Source organism: Miniopterus natalensis, chromosome X (genome assembly GCF_054644295.1).
Source record: "Miniopterus natalensis isolate mMinNat1 chromosome X, mMinNat1.hap1, whole genome shotgun sequence".
NCBI lineage: Eukaryota > Metazoa > Chordata > Mammalia > Chiroptera > Miniopteridae > Miniopterus > Miniopterus natalensis.
The window spans coordinates 77,448,342-77,468,759 of NC_142103.1; the positions used below are offsets into that span (position 1 = coordinate 77,448,342).

The 20,418-nt window shown below is 40.2% G+C and overlaps 1 protein-coding gene across 7 annotated transcripts in view; it reads right to left on the reverse strand.

Annotated features, from left to right (window-relative positions):
- Nucleotides 1–9,079, reverse strand: part of KDM6A (lysine demethylase 6A) — a 212,072-nt gene extending 202,993 nt beyond the window's left edge. For 5 of the 7 annotated variants that reach the window (XM_087829510.1, XM_087829507.1, XM_087829509.1 and 2 more), the window contains exons 1-2: nt 8,646–9,078; nt 8,369–8,432 (exon numbers count right to left, since the gene is read on the reverse strand). In XM_087829510.1, the coding sequence (XP_087685636.1) occupies nt 8,369–8,432; nt 8,646–8,806 (225 nt within the window). In that variant the 5' untranslated portion in view covers nt 8,807–9,078. Of the gene's footprint in view, nt 1–8,368; nt 8,433–8,645 lie in introns of all 7 variants that reach the window. The other 2 variants (XM_087829505.1, XM_087829511.1) reach the window with 2 other exon arrangements.
- Nucleotides 9,080–20,418: the final 11,339 nt, after the last annotated feature.

Below are 20,418 nucleotides of genomic sequence, written 5' to 3' on the forward strand. Positions count from 1 at the left end.
ATCGAACCCTTGACTCTTTGGTGTGCAGGCCATTGCTCTATCCACTGAGCCACACCGGCAAGAGCCATAATCTTAACTGTAACAAAACCCAACCTTCTTCCTGAGAATGAATTTTAGTATCTTTCATTTATTATAATGTAGACAAAATACTACCACAAAGCTACAAGAATACATTTTTCAAAAGAATGACACCAACAGTTTTAGCAATGTAGAGAAGTAGAGAAAAGAAAGAATAAAAAAAATAGCTAAGAAAAATAATAACAATAAAAACTGTAGAAGAAAGTGGCAAACAGTCCACAAATTGGTTGAGAAACCTAAAACTGTCTAAATAAGGGATTACTCCCATTCTTCCAGATTATAGTTCTTAATTAGGTCCCAAATGTCAGCCTGGGCCAAATCAGGCCCAAAAGTCAAGTCATCATTGAAACAGATGCTAAAGATCAAAATGAAGGAGTACAGTGACTTTCACAAAGACACCTAAAATGCAAAGAAATAGGACCTAATAAGGGTACATCTTTACGTCATTCATTCCCATCTCCACTGAAGGACCATCAAGTTCAGAAGTATCCCAACCTGACAAGGCCTTTACAGGTAGGTATACGTACCTACCTTTACAGGTAGGTATACACACATTAGTATAAAATCCATCTCTCATCAATCAAAATATAATTATGATGTACTCACTATCATTGTACTTATTGTATATATTTAAAGCAATACATGTCTACGGTTTAAAAAAAAAAACACAGCCGTACAGAAATCTATGAAGTATAAAGTTTGAAATCTCCTCCCCTCCTCCTCACCCAAGAGGGTTCTTTACTCCAAGATGACTTCTTGAGTATCCTTCCAAAACTCTGTCAGAGAATTTTTTTTAATTGACTCATGAACATTCATTCAAGGATCCCAAGGTAAGAACCCATAACAAAAATAAATATTACTACAAAATGAGATCAGAGAGGGACAGAACACCACACATCATTCTGTGAACATCTTCTAAAAACTAAAATCTAATATTAAACCATGTTTCCCTAAAAAAAATATATATATACAAGATTTCCCACTAATATCAAAATAAAGAAACATCACCTCCGACTTATATGCATATATGCACAACCCATGGACACATAGAGTGTGGTGAAGGCCTGAGAGGAGGGGTACAGGGTAGAGGGGATCGATGGGGGGGAAAGGGGGACATATGTAATACTTCCAACAAGAAAGATAAATTTTAAAAAAAAGAAACATCACCTCCAAGAAACACAATCAAGAAACAATCCCCCCATCCTATCAATAATAGCCATACTACTGAAGCCCAATTTAGGGCAGAAGTTTGAAACTCAACTTACAACTTAAAACTGCTCCAAGAATAAACTAATTAACAGAAAATGGGTCCAAGAAGGCAATGCCTTGCCTACCTCTAGCACTACCCATCCAGGGAAAGATGGTCCAAATCATGAGTCCCCAGACATGAGGAACCAGCAGTTGGCGTCTTTTTTTTTCTCTGCTGGGTCTGGTGTTCAAAGTGCATACTTTGTTAAAACATATACTAGCCCTAGCCAGTGTGGCCCAATGGTTAGAGCGCAGGACTGAAGGGTCCAGGGTTCAATTCCAGCCAAGGGCACATATCTTGGCTGCAGGCTCGATCCCCGGCCCCGACTCATGCAGGAGGTAATCAATCGATGTCTCTTTCTCACATTGATGTTTCTCTCTCTGCCCCCGCTCCACTCTCTATGAAAAGCAATGGAAAAAATATCCTCAATGAGGATTAAAAAAAAAAAACATATACCTGGATAAATGGAATAGGCTATCTGTAAATTAAGCTAGCCCAGAAACCATTCTGCAATATCTCACAAATGTGAACACCCCTATTTAACTCACAAGTGTACTGTAAAAATTTAATGAAATAATTTAGTTTTAAATGTCTGACAAAATATGTTGCATGATGTAAGTTCTTATTAAATGTTTTAAGGGGGAAAAATACATCAGAATACAGTGGGTCTCAAGTGCTTTAGTTAATTTTAGCATAGCAACTATTAGGCTTTTTTTCTTTAATTTATGTTTACTGTTGAAAGTATTAGAGGTGTCCCCCTTGTTCCCACTGATCCTCTTCATCCCGCATCCACTCCACCCCCAGGCCTTCCCCACACCATTGTCTGTGTGTGAAGGTTATACATTTATGCATACAGGTTCTTTGATTAATCTCTCCCCACCCACCCACCACCCCTGCCTTCCCTCTGAGATCCCTCAGTCTGTTCCATGCTTCTCTGTCTCTGGATCTATTTTTATTTTGTTCATCAGTTTATTCTGTTCATTACATTCCACATGAGATCATGTGACACTTGTCTTTCTCTGATTGGCTTATTTCGCTTAGCATAATACTCTCCAGTTCCATCCAAGCTGTCCCAAAGGGTAAGAGATCCTTCTTTTTTATAGTTGCATAAGTATTTATCAGGTAACTTTTAAAGTTAATTCTAAAATTCTAATAACCTAAAATCCAGAGGCTATTAGTTAACTTTTGAAATTCCCAAATTAGGAATATACAGACCAGGAATAGTTAAATGAGAGACTAGTACATGAGCCAGAATGGCACTCTGCAAAGGCAATGCTTCTTTTGCCTTTACTTCAGTCAGCCCTGGAATGCATTAGGTAGCACAAGAGGTGTTAGAAGTTTATCAGGGAAATAAATGATGTTCAAGTTATTCTGGCTTGGCAGAAATACTGTAAAGGCACCTCCACCTTTGCAGTAACAGAGTCTAAGAATCAACAAAAAACCCAGGGATCCTAATACTCTCCAGAATGCACATGTAGTCTAGGAGTCCCATTCAGCCCTGTGTTCCACCACTGACCAGGTAACTAGTGCTTTTGTACATGCTTGCTAATCATGTTTTTATGGGTGGCACAAAAAAAAAAAAGTCATTCTAACTTGTAACTTGTTGACCTTTTCATAAACTTTCAGGATACTTCACATTTCTGCCACTGATGTTCCTGTGTTAGTCATCCTTATACTTATTTCACCCCTCTTAGGGAACTTTGTTTTCAATGCAAGAGAGGGATATCTATGTTATCTTCATATTCTCTGCATAGAAGACTTGCACTTAGTGTACACTCAAATATTTGGGGGGTTTTTGGTGTGTTTTTTTTGTTTGTTTTAAATGTATCTTTATTCATTTCAGAAAGCGGAAGAGAGATAGAAAGGAACATCAATGATGAGTGAGTCATTGATCGGCTGCCTCCTGTACGCCCCCCACTAGGGATCGAGCCCACACCCGGGGCATGTGCCTTGACTGGGAACTGAACTGAGATCTCCTGGATCCTAGGTCCATGCTCAACCACTGAGCCACACCCAGCCAGACAATATTTGTTGCTCTAATTTATGCTGTTGACAAATTACAAACCAATATGGAAAACTGTTACAATTATATGTGAAGCTAGGGTATGAGTACAGAAGACTGTCAATTATGCATTCATTAAATAAACTCCATTGATTAACTAGTCTACAAATAAATACATGTGGGCCTTAAATAACCTAACCACCATTTCAATTCTTAGACAATCTGGTGGTGTTTTTGTAACATAAATTAGCTCTCTGGCTACCACATTTCAAAAATATTATAAATAATGCACAGTGTTATCAGTCATTAACATCAATTTCAAAGAGCTCAAGGCATTACAATGGAGTTCCAAAATAAAAATAAACTTACCAGAAACCTTTTCAAACCTGCAAAATAATACTGGTACTATATAAATAAAAACTAACTGTTACATAATCAAGTCAAAAAAAATGATTTTTTACTCTGTAGCTAGCCAAGCACTGAACCTTCATTTTGGTTTAGAGTACACGACCTGTCGTTCCACTTAACCACCTAAGTCACAAAAACTCAAATGTTCCCTAATCATTTCAACTTGTAATTGATTCTACAGAAAGAACTACCCAGTGAAAAAGAAAGACAGAACTTTTTTTTTTTTTTTTTTTTAAATATATCATTATTGATTTCATAGAGAGGAAGGAGAGGGAGAGAGATAGAAACATCAATGATGAGAGAGTCATTGATCAAGCCCGCAACCGGGCATGTGTCCTGACTGGGGATAGAACCCTGATCACCTGGATCCTAGGTCGATGCTCAACCTCTGAGCCACGCCCTGCCAGGCAAGAAAGCCAGAACTTAAAAAGTGTCTGTGTGTATATATATATTCCTGCAGTTCTAATCTGTGCCCAGATATACGAGAATTTTCTATAATCTCTTATTACCAGGGATGTATCAAAATTTTAGCAAATGTGTACTAACTGTATGAGACTCTGTCCAGATAAACAATAATAATTATAACTGCTTAGAAGACAACTTTCCAAACTAGAAAATAGTTTTTTCATCGGATTAAAGACCTAATTTTCAAACACAAAGCATGACATTCTGTGGTTACTTCTGTAACCCAAACACTAATCTTCTTTAGCACTGGAAATAAATATATCTCTTTAAGTCTTAGCAAACAAAAAGCACACATAATACAAAATTTTAAACATCATCAATATCCAAATATTATAATTTTAAAAAGCCACCTCTAAAACTGACCTAATAATTTTCCCATATACTCTGCATGCAGATATAAAAATACTTCAAAATTAATAACTATGTATTTTAGCAATAGTTCCCTGATACACATAAGATTCCCCAGCCCTGATGGGTGAAAAAGGTCTAAGGGATTAAGAAATAAAAATTGCCAGTTATAAAAACAAAGATGTAAATTACAACATAAAGAATAGTCAAAATATTTTATAACTATGTATGGTGCCAGATGACTTATAGACGTGATCACTTCATAAGGTATTTAAATGTCTAATCACTATGTTGTACACCTGAAACTAATACAATATTGTATTGTCAAATGTAAATGAAAAATAAAATAAAAATTTTATAGAAAATAAAACCATAATGGTATTTTAAAAAGATTCCCCAGGCCGTTAGCATATTATTACTATAAATATGCTCTATAGTAGTACCATATTTATACTCTTACTATATTTATGCTATATATTACTCTATATACTTTAACTCAAATCCTTATCCAACTAAAAGAGTAACTCGGTTTTCAAATGATACTTAAAAAGTGATCATAGTTAATTTGTTAAAATGTTTCCTTTCTTAATTACTTTTGAGTACCTCCACTGTAATTTTTGTAAAAATTAGAATCTGGCTTATATTACCAAAAGATTAATGGTCAACTAGTTTGAAGAGCAAAGTGGTCAGGCTCATACTGCATTTCGAGAACTCTGATTAAGCACTCACTCACTGTTTTTGATCTTTTAAAAATATTTTAAAGATATTACTACAAAAACAATATGCTGTATTACTATCTTTTTAACCCAAAACCCTAAGCAGTATATATAAAATGGCAAACGTACAAAAATTCTTTCAATCAAAAACTCTAATATAAATGAATCTTACAGAACATTCAGAGACTAAGAGAAATCAGCAGTTTGGATAAAGTATCTTCACACCTAGAAAAGGAACACACAAATTCAGGGGCAAGAGACACTTATTAAATGTTTTAAACTTTCCAAAGCTTTTAAGTCAAGCATTATCTTTTTTCAAACCTACAAATTTTCATAATCCAAAAAAAAACTTCAAAGATCCAATAATATATATAAGAATTTTTTAAAACAAGTAGTAATAGCTAAGTTTCCGTCAGAAAGAAAAAAAAGTTACACAAAGTGCAGACTAAATTTGTCTGGGGAGGGGAAGGAGGTAATGACAAAAATCCTAGCTAAAAAGAGAATAGTGGGAGTTATTCAATTCCATTATTTGCCCTCAGTTAAGTAGCCTGAACCTACCCCGACAAAGAAAAGCCAACTCTTGTTTTTAAGACTTCCAGAGAATAAGAATTCTGAAACCAACATAGTTCAACATTCCACACACACACACAGAAAAAAAATACTGTTTTTCAAAAGATGGACGAAACTAAATAATTCAGTACTTCCAATAGAAGGACTCCAGCTCATTCATTCTATTCAGAATCCAACTGAAACACAGGGTGAGGTTATATAATGTCAAGCTTTATATTACACATTTCACTGGTATATTCAGGCTCACAAAGATGCAACCGAGAACTGCATGAAGCTGCAAGCACAGACTCTAGAATGTTTTATTTTAATATTAAAGCTAATGAATCTTGACCAAAATACGTAGGACCTCACAAGCACTGAGTCTTAATAAAGATTTTTTTTCTTTAGCTCAACAAAATACTTGTTTGTAGTTCATCAAATTACCCAGTATTTTATGAAGCCTTAATTCTTCCCCAAAACATAATGAAGCTCGCTAGTTTCTCATTTTTAAGATGTCACTGTATTCAAACATCAAGAAAGTAACACACACGTTCACAAAAAATATTAGAAAATGTTCAGTTCTTTAAAATTTAAACTCAACAGTGCATAATAACTTCAGGGTTCAATATTACAATCTGAAATCCAATGTTACGCGCCATCCACTCTGTCTAAATATGAGCATTCTGAGATATGAAATCTTCGACTGGCATTTTACACATTAGCCACATAAAACATCAGATTCCATTTATTTCTTCATTACTGTAACCAAAAGCAATTGATTTGGCCTAACTTTTCCAAATGAATTATCTTTGCAAACAATTTTACCAACCTTCTATTAGACCTGCATTATTCATTCCAAAATAAAATAATGCTCCTTAAATTTAAAGTACTTTGTTTAATCTTTTGGAATGACAACTTCAACAGTAGCCAAGTATTTTTAAATAAAATAAATACTCAGATTGAAAAAAATTCTCCAAGGCTTAAATCACTGATGCTTAAAATCATTTCCAAGCTAGTCACTATTCATTTTTCCTTTGATAATTTTAATGAAGTCAATTAATACCTACAGTCAACGTTTAATTCAAGTTACCTCTATGGGTCAAAGGGACTGGACTTACTGAAAAGAATTATTTCTGTTTAGCTTTCTGGTCATTATTTGTGATTGAAATCCCTTATACTTAGTTACTCTGAAACAAAAACAAAAGCGTAATTACAGATAAAAGGACTCTCCTAAACCAAACTACAGACAAAAATTCAGGACAACTAAATAAAAAAATTTTTTAAAAGACAGAATAAAATGCTAGGCTTTATTCATTTCAAACTTTCTTCTCAATTGCAACAATAAAGCTAGATGTCAAATGCAAAGCTACTGATTTCAGCTAGGAAAAAAAAAACACATCTACTGGCAACACCTAACACACTCCCAAGTTTCACGGTCCCAATTAAGAAGAAAAACCACAAATACCATTTCAATCAGGTTTTGGTCAGGAGACACAAACTGATGCAGGCAGATGGAGATTCCCCAGCCTTTGTTCAATAGCTTATGGAAGGGTAACTAAATGTGCTACAGGTTGATAAGCATTTACCAGGCTTATGAATGCTGTTTCCAAGCTTGAAAAGGGTACAAGAATTCTGTACGCAAATCATCTTGGATAATTTGTACTAAAAACCACCAAGCTACACACTTCGCAGGAGAGGCCTATTCATCGCTACTATTTATTTCCATGTTTACCTCTCCTCCCTCCCCTAAACCCCCCCCCCTCCTTCACTTTCTCCTCCCACCCTGTCCCGCCATCTTGGGCCGATAGGAGCAGCCATTACTTAACTAAATGACAGTGCCAACAACTTTCCACACAAATAAACAGAAGCTACACCCCGACCGCCCCTTCCTCGGCCTCCCCTGTCAGACACACAGGAAACGAGGTTCCAAGAAGAAAACGCATTCACAGATAACTGCAGGATTTCTATGGCAGAAAGACCCAAAAAGTAAACAAGTCACCTAACTTCAGGTAAAACACATACCAATCGAGATGCACGTCAACAGACCAATGCAAACTCTTCACCGCCCTAAACTACGTGCAACTTCCCCCTTCTGGGACCAGGGATACAAGAAAGCCCAAAATGTTTGGTTAGCAGCAGATATCACGAACAGCCTACCTGAAGGAATGGAATAAAAACCAGGGAGGCAAGGAAGTCGGAAATTTGGGGAAATGTGCACACATTTACGATCCCTTGACCCTAAAAGGTACCTCGGAGATCATCGGTCTAACCCCTGCAAAAGCCGAAGAACCGGCAATTCTGTCGACCCGGTTGAGCTCGGCCCCAAAGCGCTACCGTCTCCGTTCCTCCAGCTACATGCGGAGAGGGCGATTTCGCAAGGGAGCCAGCGAGGTATCCGGAGAGCTGAAGCAGGAAATACTTTTCCGGAAGCCTCTGGGCCCTCGTTCGCGGCCACAATGAGCGCTGGCCCGGCCGCGGAGCCCGGGGAAAACTGGGCGAGCGGGGCGCGGGCCACTGAGACCGTGTCCGCGCTCCGGCCCGCGGCTGCCTTACCTTGCCCAGTAGGGCCTTCGTCCTGGCGCCATCTTCATGAAACCTCACGAACCCGAAGAGGCGGCTGTGGGAGAGACACACGCGGCTCGTTAAAGCTCCGGGAAAGCTACCGACCCACCCTGGCCCGAACCCGAGGCCCCGCCATCCGCTACTGCACAGAGAGCGCCAAGCTGAGGTGCCCGCCCCGCCGCCGCCAAAGGCGAGCCGCGCTCGGGCCGCCCCGGAGAGCGGCGCCAGCCCGTCCGGAGCCGACCGGGCGGGTGACCGCGGCCCGTACCTGTCCAGTCCGCCGAGCGCCTCCCTCTCCTCGGCTGTCAGACTGGGGGACGCCTCCTCGCTCTCGCCGCTCGCTTTTCCCGCCGCCATTTTCTTTTCCTCATCACCGAAAGCGGCGGCGGCAGCGGCGGCGGTAGCGAGCGACACTCCGCAGGATTTCATGGAAACGCTGCGAATTCACAACTCCAACGCCGACACCCCCCCCAGAGCCGGGGCCCGCAACGACGCCCCCAATCTCCGCGCGGGACCGGCAAACCAACTTTATCGCCGCCTCCTCCTCCGCCGCGGGCTGCAGCGACGAAAAATCCCAACGCGGCGGCGAAGGCGGCGGCGGTAGGGGCTGCGGAGCCCCCTGGTTGGCAGCAGCGGCGGATCGGCTGTAGGGTCACATCGCGGGGACGGGCGGGGGGCAGCCACGGGCGGGGACGGCAGGAACGGCCGGAGCGCACGGGGCTGGGGGACACAGGAGGGATTTGTTGGAGAACCAAACTTCCCCGGCACCAGCACAAAGTTGTTGTAATTGTGTCACACAGCGAACCCCACGCCGCCGCCGTGGCCCCCCCGCCCTGCCCGGCCAGGGCCACCAATCAGCCAAGCCCGCTTGCCTCACGTGACCTTTGTTGACTCACGTCAGCCGTGGCTCCACTCAACTTGCTAGCTGCCCGAGCCCCGCCCACGGAGGCCGCCACCGACGGGAAGCGGGACGCAGGCCAATTCTGCCCGGTGGTTGGCTGCTGGGCCTGTCTGTCGGAGGAAAGGGTTGGCCGCAAGAGGGAGCGGCTGGGTAGGTTGTGCTGGTTAAATACTGTGGGGCAGAGAATGGAGGGTCTGGGCCGTGTCACTTCGGGAGCTGTGGCGGTCTTGGGGGGGGGGGGGAGGGGGGAGAGTGGGAGGGGAGCCGTAGGGAAGGGCAAGGTCCAGCACCACCTGCGGCGGGCCAGAGCTGTGAGCGAGGACGCCTTGGACCCCCTTGGCCCGGGAGCTCGGGGATGGGCCCAGCCCGCGGCTTCAGTAGCCCTGCGCTCCGGGAGTCCCGGGTCCCCCAGGGCCTGGTAAGGGTCTCAGAGCACGGCCCCTGAGCTCCGCCAGCGGAAGAAGGCACACACTTTTGGCACCGCTGGAAATAATGGCCTCCGCGAGGAGCGCGCTCCGAGAGCGGCTGCGGGCTCCATGCCCCGCGGCTCGAGTGCGGCCTTGAGCCCGGCCTACTCTCTCGGCCCTGATACTCTCACTCGCGCCGAAAGTGAAGGGGGAAAGGCTTCCTGACCCCCGGCCGGAGGGAATGAAGAGTCGCCCACCGGGTATTGCTCGCTAACCATGGCTCCCCACCGCCGAAGGTCTGTTGGCGACACTTTGGGGCCAAATTTTCTTGCTACCTGCGTTTTATCTGTAGTTCATTACGGTATTGTAGGAAAAAGCAGCGACGAAAATCTGTTAAGCGGGATCTCCAGAATGTTGGTTTCTATTGCTGTGATTTCAGTGGGGCCTGCATGGAAGAGTTGGGGGTGCTTGTGAACAGGCCTGAGCGAAAACATAATTAAGATCCTCATCACAGTTTGCAACCCAGAAAAGCCTTTACCACCACCACCACCACCACCACCCCAACATGCCTTAAACAGTAACACTTTCTTGTTCTGACCGTGCCTCGGACACAAATGAAAAGTCAGTAGTCTGACTTTCAATCCATAGTGTATTTAGGAGGAAAAGAAAACATGCCTTCGTCCATTACTCTTTTCAAAATACAAATGTAGTAAGATACATCTCATATAATAGGTTTCTTACAGGGCACACCTCTTGTCTTCAGGGAAAGGAAAATATTAATGGACATGAATTTATAAACATGGACTCATTTTCAATAATGTAACCAATAGACAAGATATATTTAACTTGGATTTCAAAATACAAGGAAAACAATTCAGTGCTGACTCAGTAATCCTAGCAGTATTAGATGAGAAGCTGTGGAAATCCCAACTGATTTTGCACACAGGCACAGTTTTAAATTGTTCCACTGAGACTAGTAACTAGACTAACAAACTGTAGTTTTATATAGATTATATTTCATGTTTAATTACTTTCTCTGAAACACCTCTTCCATTCTTTATGGTATTCCATTTTATTTGAATGAGTAAGTGTGGAGGGCTGAGTATTTTCTACAGCTAAATTAACACATGCATTGTTAATTTTGTCACAAATGATGACCTTAAAAGCCTGGGAGATTTTGACACCACTCTCTCCCCCCACCACATACACACACACTAGACTTGCACAGGCGAGAGATACAAGTTCTGCGTTATTTGGCCATCTTCCTGAAGTTGATGGTTCTTGAGTCGGGCGCTTTCCAAGGATTATAAGGCTTCCCACCCCTAACCCCTCAAAACCTTTCCCAATACATAGTAATTACTAGGTAATAGCAGCAAAATTGCATTGAGTGAATGTAGTGGATGGGTTGGAGTCAAGTAGACCTGGATCAGATCCTTAACCTGCACAGGCTGTGTGACCTTGGGAAAGTTACTTACCCTCTAAGCCTTCTAGAACTCTGTGTCTGTCCCAACTACAGATATTTGTCCTCCATCATGAAGTATGAGACAATTTTTATACAGTAACAAATCCTATCACTGTAATTTTTTAGATATCAAATAGTTTATAATCTGTCAAATGTACTTACAATGAAGGTTTAGGTCCTTCCTGGAGAGAGAAATGGGAAATGGGATAAATGACTTTATAATTATTTCTATGAAAAGTGAATCTGAAAACCCATATGGAAGGCAGTGCAGTTGAATCAAAAGATTATGGATTGTGGAATCATTCACATCTAGATTTTAATCCTAACTCTACCACTTGATAGCTGGGTGACTTTCAACAAGTTAGTCTAGTTTGAGCTGCAGTTCCCTCATCTGTTAAAAAGAGAAAATATAGCCACTTGACAGCACTATTTTGAAGATTAAATGCCATAAGGTAAGTAAAGTACACATAATGCATTCAAAAACCTCAAAAAAATAGGAAGGTTGGAATTTCTAAAATCTTTTCTAACTTTCACATTCTGAGTTCTAAATTTATCAATCACCACTCTACCAGTCACTTCCTCCTTATTCCTCCCCAACCTCTGCATGAGCCCAACACATAGGTAGACCTAATCTACCTTTTATTTGGGGCATATGACCCAACATTGCTACATCTCTCCTTCATTATTGTAAAATTAAACCTTTTATCCCCTAGTACTGATTCTTGTTTCATAATTCTAACTGCACTAGGAACTGGGGAGAGTAACTTGAATTTACCAAGTCGATAAGATTACTATATGCGTAGATAAATCAATATTTTAAAATTACATAAAATTTGTATCATGCTGAGTGGTATGGACTAATTAGTGCATGGACTAATTAGTACATAATTTTTAGCACTATTACGTTAATACTTATGTAAGTACCATCAATTAATATCAGAGGAGCAGCCCACTCAATAGTAGGAAAATAAATTTAACTTCCTTTCAAACAACTAAATACTTAACTGAAGCATTTAGGAATATATAGTTCATTTATAATGTTAGTGCCACATAAACCTATACAGATAATAAAAATTCACATAATAGTCATGATTTATGTAGTCTTATAAATAAAACTATACTTATCCTTTATTATCAGGATCAAAAATAAATTCAAAAAAATTGACTAGCTCTTCCTATGCTTACCAGTGTCTTAAAGATTGTCCAACTGATGTCCAAACACATTGATGATAAATATAGGGTAAGGGTTGAGGGGAGATAGGGAGCCAAATACAGATAGATTTTCAGTTGTTACAAAAACTTAAGTTGTCCAAATAGTTTTGGGACTTCTGGAAGAAGCTAAGACACCCACACCAACCAGGAGCCTAGACTTTCACCCTCACCAGGCTGTAATGAGGCACTTCAGATCCCCACCACCACCACCACTGTACCAGGGAGCCTGGACTTCTACCCCCACCAAGCAATAATGAAGCATCACTCCCCTTGCTTGCTGAGTTGGTGTCAGAGGAGGCCTAGTGGAGAGTCAGGACATTCATCACTGCCCAGTGGTAACAGTGCCACCACTTGATGTGTCAGTGAAAACAATGTGAGGAGCAGTAATGAGGCACTCCTACACCTCCCAGCCAGGGTGGTATCAGTGGAGACCTCAACTTCCATCCACACCAAGCAGTAACAGAGAGACTCTTCCCCTCTACCAGGGTCAACCAAGGTTGGGTGGGGAACCTGGACTTCTCCTACCTATCAGTAACAAGGCAATGCGTTCCCTTCCCCCACCAGAGTGATGTCAGAAAGAGCTTGAACACAGGATTTAGATAAGATCCAGGGTCTCATAATACCCAAAATGTCCAGGTTTCAATAAAAAATCACTCATACCAAGAATCAGAATAATCCCAAGATTAATTAGGAAAGACAACAGGTGCAAACACAAAGATGAATCAAATGTTCAAATTACCTACCAAGGATTTTAAAGCAGTCATTATAAAAATGTCTCAATGAGCAATTATAACCCCATTTGAAACTAATGAAAACCTAGAAAGTCTCAGCTGAGAAGTAGGAAGTTTCAGAAAAGAATTGAAAATACAAAGAAGAACCAAGTGGAAATTTTAGAACTGAAAAATATAATAACCAAAACTCAGTGTATGGGCTCAACATCAGAATGGAAGGAATAAAGGACAGAACCAGTGAACTTCCAGACAGAACAATAGAAATTACCCAATCTTGACAGAAAATAAAGTGAAAAAAATTATCAGCCTCAGGGATCTGTGGGACTATAACAAAAGATCTAACACTTATGTTCTCATAGTTGCAGAAGGAAAGGAGAAGTATAGGCCTGGGCCCAAAAAGTATGCAAAGAAATAAAGGCTGAAAACTCCCCAAATTGACATGGTCCCTGTCCTGAACTCTTGGAGAGTTGTGTAAATAAATTCTATACTAATACAGAGTGATGAGTGCTATAAGCTTTGCCCAAATATCTGTGGATGCTCATAAAAGAGACATCTTTTTCAGCCAGAGCAACCAGATAGAGCTCCTAAAGAATAGAATATGAATTGGTAGGAGCTGGAGGGTAAATGTAGGGGTGTGTGTGTTCTAGGCAGCAACACATCTGCAAAAGCTCAGGAGCCTAAGAGTATGAGAATTCTGGTAAATTCAAGAAGTTGAGTATGGCTATGACCAAAAGGGAGTTCAAGTTGGAAAATTGGGCAGTATCATGAAGAATCTAGAAAAAGAAGCATACCAATGGTTACAGTGATTTTAAGCATGAAAATACAGTAGTAACTGTAGGGTTGCTACATTTGTTAGTGCTGCTGCTTTAAACAGAAGATTTCTTTTCACCTGAGATCAGCAGCTGGCACCAGGCTCAATAAGTATTGGCTAGCTAGCCCTTTTGCTAGACCAGGGATCGGGAACCTACAGGCTAAATTCAGCCTCCCACCTGTATTTGTACAACCATTTCATCACACATTAAAATTACATGAAATTGAAATTTTGATGTCCATAAATAAAGTTTTATTGGAATACAGTCATGCTCATTCATTTATGTATTATCTATGGCTATTTTCACAAAACAACACAGAGTTGAGTAGTTGCAACAGAGAATGTATGTGATGCTCTCATTGCTTCACATGGCTGCTTAGTGCCCTACAAATCACAGTGATGCTCTTATAACTTGGCAGTGTTTCAATTCCCACTCATATAACACCATGACATTTTTTTTTTTATTATTACAAGTGCATCCCTATTATGTCAAAGCAGAAAAAAGAGGAAAATGGACTTCAAATGTCATGCTTTTAATGCACAGTGGAGTGTGGATTGTTTCATCAAATTTGATAGCAAAGCATTTATTATGCAATAACACCAGAGTTTTGCTAAAAGAATACAATCTATGTCCACATTATCAGAATACGCTCATCACAATATCCCCAATTGATGGGAAAGCAACAGTGAGAACAATTAGGGAATTTAAAACAGAATATTTCATCACAGCAGAATTTCTTCACAAAAATGAAAATGAGGCTGCAATCAAAGCAATTTTCTGAGTAGCTCATTTCTTAGCCAAACAATTTCATTAAATTGTGTAGGAGTGCAACAATAATGTGTCCAGAGAAATTAAGACTATTAACCTTTCAGCTAGAACAGTATTTGAAGAGTTGAGGATATTGAGATCAACATCAAGAGTCCATTATCCCAAACAGTGTTGCTCAGTGGTTGAGCATTGACCCAGGAACTAAGAGGTCACCAGTTCAGTTCCCGGTCAGCCACATGCCCGGGCTGCAGCTTGATCCCCAGTATAGGGTGTGCAAGAGGCAGCCAATTGATGATGTTTCTCTCTCATCGATATTTCTCTCTATCCCTTTCCCTTCCTCTCTAAATATGAATTTTTCATATTTCAAAATTCATTTAAGTATGCAGTTGAAGAGTTCCTACCTAACCATCAATTGGAGGTGATTTAAAAAGCCACTAAACAACAAGGCAATTAACTGAGTGGTTTTCCTTGGCTCTTCATGAGTTAACGGAATACTAATACTAAATTGTTTATTTAAGGATTGAATGCCTTGTTTGAAGTGACTGAAAAATTAGCCTATGTGAATAGACTGCATGAAACACTACAGGGGAAAGTATTTTCAAAGAAGCTGAAAAACACTGATTTGGTACATGAAGTGGAACCTGCTAAGATGTGTTACAACTGATGGTAGTAAAAATATGTATAAAGTAGAAAAACACCTTTAACAAATTGCAAAGCTTGTAGAAATGTAAGGTGTTTAAACCCAATAGTTATTCATTGTATTATTCATCAGTAATTACTTTGTGGTAATATTTGAACTTATCATGTGTTATTGAACCAGTAATGTCAATGGTAACTTCATTCACTCTCATGGACTTAACCATCATCAGTTCTGTGAATTTTTTTCAAAAGTAGAAACTAAATATAGTGACTTGCCATATCACACAGCAGTTCAGTGTCTTAGCAGTGGCAAAATTCTACTGTGATTCTTTTCAGCTCAAGAACAAAATTGAAAATTTTTGAATGAGAAGAACAGCGTTCAACCACTGCTATCAAACTATGAATGGCTTTGGAAATTTGCTTCTGCTGGAAACTTGTTTAATGAATTACACCATTAACAAGGTAAAACAGCACTTATACATGAAATTTACACAATAGTAAAGTCATTTTGATGACAACTAACATTGCTTTAATTACAAGTAATCTCAATCCTCTTTATACACTTCCATACTCTCAAATGTTAAAATAAGAAGCAAAATATCCATTCATATACAAATTTGCAGCAGATATCTTTTTCTAGTTCAAACTACAGTTCCAAGCAGCGGTTTTCAGACCTTAATGCAAGTGCAAGGGAAATTTTCATATTTCAAAATTCATTTAACTGTGCAATTGAGGAGTTTCTGCCTAACCATCAATTGGAGGTGATTAATTTGCAATGTAATGACATACTGAAAGGCAAATATCAAGAGAAGAATCTAACAGAATTCTGTAAATGCCTTCCATGCAACAAATATGCTCAATTAAAATCATATGCACATTGATGTCAGTGTTTGGCAGTGCCTATCTGTATGGAAAGACATTTTCAAAAATGAATTACATAAAATCCCATTACAGATCAGCATTAACAGATGAACATTTGCAAACTAATCTGATGATAGGGAATTCTAATTTTGAGCCCTAATTAAGCAAAATGTATTCCAAACACAAAGAATCCCATTCTTCTCATTAGTAGACCTATATTACCAAAAGTTGTACTCAAGTATTGATGTTAGATTTTTAACTTTATCAATACAATGTTCGTGGAAATTCATTTCCTCTCTCTCTCTCTCTCTTTTTTTTTATACACTCAGCATTTGACAAAGGAGGCAAGAGCATACAATGGAGCAAAGACAGTCTCTTCAATAAATGGTGTTGGCTCCCAGCCCCAGACGCAGAAGCCTCAGCTCCCCAGCAGCATAAGGCTCAGACACTATAATAAACTCCATATATGTCTTAAATAAATAAATAGTTTTGGGAAAACCGTACAAGTACATGCAAAAAAATGAAACTAGACCACCAAACCACACCGTACATGAGAACAAACTCAAAATGGATAAAAGATCAAAATGTAAGTCGTGAAACCATGAAAATCCCAGAAGAAGCTATAGGCAGCAAAATCCCAGACATCTCTAGTAGCAATATGTTTGCTAACATATCCTTAGGATGACTCCCCATGAACTCAGTTCCTGTCTGGGACTATTTGCTCCATTTCTTTTTTTTGTTGTTGTTAATTTCTTCCACAGAATCAGAAACTCTTGGGTTCTGGCAGAGGGAGGGCAGAGTAGACCAGAGCTGTGAGAGGAAAATCCTGGGGTGACAGAGCCCAAGGACAGTTACCTGGATCCCTGTGCTGAGTCATTCCCCCATACTGCCTGTTTTCTCTCTTGTTATATAAATACCTACATAATATCTTTGCTTTTGCCTCTTGGCCTGCAAAATCTAAAATATTTACTATCTGGTCCTGTACAGAAAAACTTTGCCAACCCTTGGCCTAACTAATTGGTTTCGTGGGGGCTTCCAGTTCAAAATGTTATGTTGCTATTTGCCCCTAAGTGTATACTGCCCTAACTTCTCACAAAAATCCCCTCAAATACAGAAAAAAAGACAAGATTTCACAATATCAAAGACTAAAACTGACAGTTAACCTAAGGCTTGGATCTGGGTAAAACTGATATTAATTATGAGGCAGATGATCCTAAATGGGTGGATCAAGAAGGTCCTAGTGCCCTAGCAGGTTTTGCTCAGTGGTTAGAGCGTCCACTTGCAGACTGAAGGGTCCCGGGTTCGATTCCAACCAAGGACACGTACCTAGGTTGCAGGCTTGATCCCCAGCCCCGGTCAGGGCATGTGGCATGTGCAGGAGGCAATCAATCGATGTGTCTCTCACATCGATGTTCGTCTCTCTCTCTCTCTCTCTCTCCCTCTCTCTCTCTCTCTCTCTCTCTCTCTCTCCCTCCCTCTCTCTGTGAAAAGCAATGCAAAAAATATCCTAGGGTGAGGATTAAAAAAAAAAAGAAGATCCTAGTCATGGTTTACCTTTACCTTGGCTTAATTTCCTCAAAGACACTAACTGAAAAAGGTAGGAAGCCACTTACTTAAGGTCCACACCATACCCCCTGGTGACCCACCATCTGTCTCCCGACTCACAGATTGGTACCTAAACCATTTCTGCAAATTATGTAGCTGGTCCTACCCAAAACTTCAAGGAAAGGCCAGCATCTTGAATATCCCTGAGAGAAGTCTGGCTGGGAACTGTACTGTGTCATGTATCACATTAGTATGAAAGAGGTTCAAAAGGTGAAGTCAGACAGCTACAGACTCAAGATGAAGGTTCTGCCACTACTTCCATAGACAGATGGTGGGTTCAGGGGTAACTGACTCAATCACCTGTAGACAGATTGAGCCCACAGAAACCTTGTCTTATTTGAGGGTAAGGAGAATAATCAATAAGGAGCTAGGGAAAGAGAAAAATCAGAAGAATCAGAGGAAATGAGAACTCTTCTTCATCAGGGTTCAGGAGAAAATTTTAGAAATCTGTTTACATCCTTAAAGCTTCTGTGAAAAACAAACAAAACAGAAGGAATGAAGAAGTATTGAGCCCTGGTCCATTTTGCTCAATGGCTAGAGCATCAGCCTGCTGACCAAAGGGTTCTGGGTTAGATTCCCAGTCAAGGGCACATACCTCAGTTGCAGGTTCAATCCCTGGCCCCGGTTGGGGCTCATTTGAGAGGCAACCAATCAATGTTTCTCTCTCTCTCTCTCTCTCTCTCTCTCTCTCTCTCTCTCTCTCTCTCTCTGTCTCCTCTCTCCCTTCCACTCTCTAAAAATCAACTGAAAAAATATCCTCAAGCGAGGATTTAAAAAAAAAAAAAGTGGTGCTGAGATGTAAATCCAATGTGATGAGATGAAAAGAGAGATAGACAGGGTAAAAAAAATGAACAAGTAGTTTATTTATTTATTTTTAAACATATCTTTATTGATTTCAGAGAGAGGAAACAAGTAGTTTATAAAAGAAACAGAATTAAACTACACATTGGAGACAGTAAAGAGGAAAATTTATCTGGCAGAAAATTGAACTCAGTGTCAAGAAGAAAGCTGATGCTAAGAAATTGAATGGAGTTAAACAGTCAGAGATGGAAACAATGAGAGAGAAGATGATAGGATAGCTATGGAGAAAGAGTGAAGAAAATAGAGAACCAACATATGGATAATTTGTGTTCCTAGAAAAGGAACAAAGACAAATGAAAGAGAAGTAATAAAAAGAAAATAAAACAGACATTTTCTGTTCTTCAACATTTTCCTGTTGAAGAACAGTGTATGTTGATTGAAAAGCTAACTATGTTGTAGCAAAGTCAATAAAAAAGGACCTACAACTAGAGACATCATGGCAGAAGTTTTAAGCTATAATATTAAAGTGTCCATAATTGTTCAGGCAAAAACTATGAAATCATATTGCCCAGATAAAAAACAAACATCAGTCTGTCTGACTTATATCTAGAATTTTTTTTTATCCTCACCAGAGGATATTTTTTTTCATTGCTTTTTTAGAGAGAGTGGGAGGGAGAAAGAGAAAGAGAAACATCGCTGTGAGAGAGACGTATCAATTGGTGCCGGACCGGGGCTGGGGATGGGGATCGAGCCTGCAACCGAGATACCTGCCCTTGACCAGAATCAAACCCAGGACCCTTCAGTCCATAAGCCGACACTCTAACCACTGAGCAAAACTGGCTAGGGCCTCATATTCTACTTTTAAACAGCTACAATTCTTTTTTTCCCCAGGTGTGGTGGGGGGTGGGGGGACTTTCCCTTTCAAAGTTCTTCTGGCTGGTCTAATAATCAAATAGACATGAAACACATTAGCCAGAGAAAATAATCAAGTTTAATAATACACATGTATGTAAACCCTGTATACATGAGAGAGTCAGAGACCCCACATGCACAAGAGGTTCAGAGAGAGAGAGAACATGGGTTTATAAGACATTTGAGCTTGGGATGAGAGGTAAGGTGCCTTGTGAGCTTCAAAGGTTCATTGCAGAATGATAAAAAGAGCAAATGTTTAGTAATTAGAAGTTTGCCCTGCCTTATAGTCGGATCAAAAGAGGTTATCTTTGATAATCTCTTATTATGAGAAAGGCCCCTAATTCAAGTTCTCCTAGGTAGTTAAGGGAGGGGCAGAAATTTCTCTTGAAACTGAAACTAAAATCTTTAGCTCAAAATAATCTGCATACCACAGAATCCCATCTCGGGGTGGCTCATTCTGAACCCCCACACAGGTGACATGATCCTTTTCTTCTCTGTGTGTATTGTGTCTCTGTGTGTTACAGCACTTTATGCATACTTGATAAAAGCTGGGAACAACCCTGTTATGGACTGAACTGTACCCCTCCCCAAATATGAAGTCTTAACCACCAGAACCTCAGAATGTGACCTTATTTGGAAATAGGGTTGTTGCAGACATAATTAGTTGAGATGAGGTCATAATGAAGTAGATGAGGTCATGCTAAACCCTTAATATGACTGGTGTCCTTATAAGAAGAGGGAAATTTGAACACAGACATGCACAGAGGGAAGACAGATGTGAAGTCACACTAGGGACTATGGCTATGTGATCACAGCAATGCATCTAGAAGGATTGCCAGCAATCACCAGAAACTAGGAAGTGGCAAGGAAGGATTTTCCATCCAGGTTTCTGCCAGAAAGGCTGCTTTGTGGGGGCTCTGCCATACCAGC